Source organism: Embiotoca jacksoni, unplaced genomic scaffold (assembly GCF_022577435.1).
Source record: "Embiotoca jacksoni isolate LCO1_2020_lvr unplaced genomic scaffold, fEmbJac1.0.p SCAF_83, whole genome shotgun sequence".
Classification (NCBI taxonomy): Eukaryota; Metazoa; Chordata; class Actinopteri; family Embiotocidae; genus Embiotoca; species Embiotoca jacksoni.
The window spans coordinates 1,061,284-1,067,013 of NW_027185440.1; the positions used below are offsets into that span (position 1 = coordinate 1,061,284).

The following is a 5,730-nucleotide window of genomic DNA, read 5'->3' on the forward strand; positions in this document are numbered from 1 at the left end:
ACTGGTGAAAGTAATGGAATGGACGTTGACAAGGTATACAGTCTGGTGGATAGATAATGAAAATGTGTGCGTGTGTGTGAGAGAGAAACAATGAGGCAGTAAGACAGGGTGGAAAAAAAGGGTAAAAGAAGTTGAATTGGAGGAGAGCGATGAAAAAAAAGCAGCTAATGGTGGAGGATTCGAAAAAGATCCACTGGTGGTGATGAAAAAAGGGAGAGAGAGCGAGAAGGAGAGAGAAAGAGGTGGAGTGAACACCAGCCGTGAAATACGGGAAGTCGAGGCAGCTATGACGCACTGAAGCACCAAAGCAGTCAAGATAAAGTATTAGCAGAAAGTCCAGGATGCAGAGAAGCGTGATTATTGTAACTCTCACATTTCATCAAATCTTGTTCAACTTGTAAATAAGAAGAGGATAAAGTCCACAAACTGCAGGTGGGTTTATTTTCTTTTTTTTTATTCTTTACAACAGACTGCATATACAAATGAAGTTATCTTAATGACTCTGATGCAAATTGAAGGGATGTGCACATCCACAGTACCACTGTGGGAATCCAAACAAAAGCCTCTGGAGTCTTTGTTCTGTTGAGCATAGATGTGCAACAAGATAATATTGTGAATATTGTTAATCAAAATATTTTTAAATAATATAGTCAAAAACTGCATTTTTTTTTTTTTTTTTTTAATGAGAGGAAATTAAGAAAATTCAAAAACGTATTTTTCCCAGAATAAATATGTCTTCACATAAGAATTTGTATTGATTTCATTCATATATTTAAATAATTCAATTGCTTTTTGACAGCATGTTACTTTGACTTAAGAGCATACTTAGTTGCTAAGGAGAAAGCTATGTTAAGCTGCTCGGTAACTCTTTGCTCTGTGAAGTGGTTTGTTAATATTAGGATATTGCTCAGGCACATCATTTTTTTTTTTGTAGAATGGAAAATAAAAAAATGCAGTCACATTTTTAAACGTAATGCTGTTGTAATAGACATAGTTATAAGACTTGATTGCCCTCGATAGTAATAATTATACATTTTTTTTAAAGGATTGTTTTTAAAGGTCTTATTACGCTTAGTTTTTAAAAAGACGGAAGTAACAGATCGTTCTGAATCTCACTTTGATCAGATCCTCTAAATTTCCTGTACCATAACCATTTTGCCAAGTAGTCAACAGGGTCACAGCACAATACCCTTTAAAGTAGAGTCAAAATAGCAGTAAGAAAAAGGGCAATATGTCTTTACTTTTAGTCTTAGCTACAGGTCAAGCTTAAAACTGCAGGATTTTACACTTTCCATAATACAACGGGCTAGCATCTGCCATCCTGATTTTTTTTTTAAAAGAAAAAAAAAGAGGATATCTGTAAAAATTTTAAATTCTGTTTAAAAAAAATAAAAAAAGTCTGAAGTCCAAACCAAAATAGCCCCACTGCCATCATTGAAGTTACTTATTTAAACTACTAAAATCTTTCGAAAACTGTTTTCACAGGCTGAGTGTTACTGTTTGTGATGGGTGAAATGAACTTAAACATGTTAAATCTGAGGAATGCCCCTTTAAAATTCACTTGTTCTCTTCTCTCTTTGTTCCATTGGGTATAGCTGACAGGCCTTCTTACAGATCATCAAGATGGCGGTGCTGAACTGCTCTCTGGCAGCTCTTTTAACAACTAGCGCTGCAGTTTTCAATGGCGTAGGCTGCCCCGAGGCTGCTGTGGTGTGCGGGATGAATATCTCTTCGGTATTGGCCAATGCCAGTAAAGAAGATCTGGATGAAATATGCCTGACCGAAAAGGAGTTCATGGTCAAAATACTGGGGCCTTCGAGATCCCCTATGTTTATCCCCGTCTGCATCACCTACCTCACCATCTTCGTGGTGGGCGTCCTGGGCAATTTCCTGACCTGTGCGGTCATTCTGCACTACAGGGTGATGCAGACCCCCACCAACTACTACCTGCTGAGCCTGGCCATGTCTGACCTGCTGGTGCTGCTGCTGGGCATGCCGTTGGAGATCTACGAGATGTGGCAGAACTACCCCTTCCTGCTCGAGGAGGAGGGCTGCTACTTCAAAACCTTTCTGTTTGAGACCGTCTGCTTTGCGTCCATCCTCAACGTCACGGCCCTCAGCGTGGAACGCTACGTGGCGGTGGTGCACCCCCTCAAAGTCAAACACATGGCAACCCGCGCTCACGTCAAGAGAGTCATCATTTTGCTGTGGGGGCTGTCCATGCTGTGCTCGGTGCCAAACACCAGCCTGCATGGGATTCTGAAGCTGTCAAAGTTTGGCCGACAGTTTCCCCAGTCTGCCATGTGTTGTACGTAAAGAATATACATTTTATTAGTTCTACTATTCATTCTACTTTCTGCAGCCTGCAGCCATGCTAGCAGCCCTGTGAGGCTGAGTGCTAATCTCAGCATGCTAACTTTCTCAGTGAGGAATCAGGGTTAAACAGCCTTAATGGTTACTATGTTCATCATGTAAGTACAGTGAGTATTATGCCAAAGAGTGCAACGCACCTGTCAGTCCAGTATACAATACGATGTCAGTGTCACATTTTGCCTCGCCTGTGGGTATTACGTAAACTGCGGGTTTAGTATTCGGCAAACAAATCCACATCATTTTTTCACAGACTCGAACCCTCCTCTCTTGGGTAAATGTCCTGGGTTCGACTCACCTGATTCGGTACTTCTTTTAGTGTATTGGTGGGCTAGATGGTCAACAGTGCAACTGTCATTCTTTGCAGTTCTTAAACCAAAGTATTGAACAAATTAAGATGTTGACCTGGCAAAGGTGCTCGATAGAAAAAAAATCTTAAATATCTGTACATAATGGCATATTGTTCCATCCAATAGTTGTCGAGACATTTTTCTCTCAAAAATGATCAAACAGGATTGTCTGTGTCAATGAATGTCTGTCCCAAACTTTTGTGTTAATACACAAAATAGATGATGACGTACTTTGCTGGATAAGTGCCCATTTTAGTGGCTGCTGGCACAAAATAAAAGTCAAGGCCTCACCAAAAGCAGTCAGATTTGTCATCTGGAAATATGGCACTGTACCAAGCTTCATGACAATCCACCCAACAGTCAAGCTGTATTATTAAAACAGACGATGTCAGGCTGCTAATGATGGCAGAGGGAAAGTCAGAAGGGCTCTCCTCTGGGGCTTGTGTGGCAATCCACATCAAATTATTACAATATTTCAGTCCGGACCAACGTAGCGGATTGTCTGTCAGACCGAGTTGCCAACCCTTGTCATGCCAGTACAGCTAAAAAGAGGTTTTAACATAACACACCGAAGATTGTGATCTTACTGACAAATGTTACCTTTCCTTCCTCAGATATGGTCAAGCCTCTGTGGATGTACCAATGGATCATGCTGATCTCCACGCTGTTCTTCTTCCTACTGCCCATGCTGATCATGAGCATTCTCTACCTGCTCATTGGCGTCCAGCTGCACAAGGAGAGGGTGATGACCATAGTCGATACTAATCATGGCTTTAGACCTGACAGCGTCTCCAGGTCCAACAAGCAGCTGAGCAAACGCAACCTGCAAGTCACCAAAATGCTGTGTAGGTGTTATTTCAGTAACTTTACATTTTTATGTAAGCCAGTATTTACCAAACTTTTGTTCCAGGGACCGACTAGGCATTACTTATGAATCGGGAGAAGAGAAAATGAATGTTTTGGACCATTTTACTGCAATTTCTGCATGAGTGTGGCGGAAAACCAATGTGGTGGAAAGCGGTACTGCAGCTATAAATCTTAAATTAAAGACAGATCGAAATTCTTTGGGTAAAACTGTGCAACAGAAAACAAACTTTAAATGGACTTGTATCTGTGCACTTGTATTACTAATGTCGTTGGGACCCGGGATGGGACACGATTTTCGAATATTCAATAAATAATAGAAAAGTTCAGAGCAAATTTTGAATAGTACTTTTGCTTGAAATGCCCATCTCTAGTAGGGCCGTAATTCTGTCCACACAGTCACATTGTGGGGACCCTTTGGGGAAAAACAGCAAAAGTCCATGATATAAATCATTCAAATTTAGGGTGGACACTTTCGGTTGAAGTGAGGGTAATGGTAAAGGAAATGAATGTACGTTAATTTATTGTCTTATGAATTGAAAGAAACATGAATGTATATATGTTTGTTATCATATAGATGTTATTTTCAGCCTATTTACCATTTCACTGTTTCTAACTTGGCCGTCGACCTGTCTGAGCTTTGTCTTATCATTTGTTCCTAGCGATCAAACTGATTTGATTTTCAATTTGTCTAACACGTCTTTACTGCCCAACTGACTGTGACTCACGTTACTGTTTCATGTGGTCCAGGTGTGTTGGTGGTTGTGTTTGGCCTTTGCTGGGCTCCCTTCCACGTGGACCGCTTGATGTGGAGCTACCAAGACAAGTGGTCCGACCAACACAGCAAGATCTACGAGCACATCCACGTCGTCTCGGGAGTCTGCTTCTACCTGAGCTCTGCCGTCAACCCCATCCTCTACAGCCTCATGTCCACCAAGTTCAGAGAAATGTTCAGTCAGATTACGTGTTATTCTAAAAGCTGGACATCACGCTCCAGCGTACAGATGACCCAACGCAGCACCTTGAGCGAGAAAATGGCCGACAGTAAGACATGGACTTAAGAGTCTCCTCAACCAGTGTGGACAAAAGGAAGTCAGAGACAAGTTGAAGGTATATAAAGGAGTGGATAAATGCCACTAATACAGGATGTGTGATCTCGTATGTGAATTGTAACCCAACCTCTCAGGATTTATGGATTGACCACAACCATCATCAAAACAACAAATCTTTTCAAAGTTAATAGAGCTTGTAGGAAAAAACTACGCTATGAAAAGGATTAAAACTGTTTTGGAGGCCCGACACCTTAAAAGAAACTTTTGGTTGGCTTTTCCTTAAATATTTTCACATATATCCATATATATCTGAGCAGCCCAGAGACATTCAGATAGGAAGGTCTCAACCCCAAAGGGAAAGATTTTCTCTTATTAGTGGTCAGGTAGAACCGTGAGACCAAGAGCTACGTCACAAGCTTTGAGAAATGCACTTCAGGAAAATAAGCTTGTTTTCATGCTGTACACTCTCCCAATGTATCTGGAAGTCCTCCACACAGCAGAAAAAACTACATTAACTCAAATCGCAATTAGAGAAAGGCCCAGTACGACAACATACTAGAGTGAAAAGAAACGATGATTAGGTCACTGTTCGGATGAATAATGAAATTATCATATAAATGAAACCAGAAAATTTTTAAGCATGCGGAAATGTAACCCATTAACTGTCTCAAAAGTCAATCATGTCTTTTTGTGATGTAAGTGAATACATTTATGGTATATGCTGAAAAATGTTAAACCTAGCTTTTCCAGGCTTTCCCTTTTACTGCTGAGTAGATCCAACACCCTCACAGCAAATAAATGAACACACAAAGGCTGCTGTTTTAAAGGAAGAGCATTTGTCTGTGGGGGCGATCTGATAGCCCAGTGGTTGGGGTGCTATTCCCAAGGATCCAATTGGCGTCAGCAGTTAGTCGTCAGGTCAATTCCCTGACCTTCACTGCATAGCATTCCCCTGCCCTGTTCCCCCACATTTCCGGTGTCAAACTACACTATTTGAGTAATATTATTTGTAAAAAAAATAAATTTGTCTGTGAATAAATCAGAGGTGAAAATGAAAGTCAATTAAGTGGAGCAGCGGGAATACACACAAGGTA

At 40.9% G+C, this 5,730-nt stretch overlaps 1 protein-coding gene across 1 annotated transcript; it reads left to right on the top strand.

The window, feature by feature from the left end:
- The first annotated feature begins 1,623 nt into the window (after positions 1-1,623).
- On the top strand, positions 1,624-4,645 carry LOC138192274 (neuromedin-U receptor 1-like). The gene is made up of 3 exons (XM_069139567.1): positions 1,624-2,308; positions 3,335-3,565; positions 4,335-4,645. The coding sequence occupies exons 1-3, from the start codon at positions 1,624-1,626 to the stop codon at positions 4,643-4,645; spliced, it is 1,227 nt and encodes a 408-aa protein (XP_068995668.1).
- Positions 4,646-5,730: the final 1,085 nt, after the last annotated feature.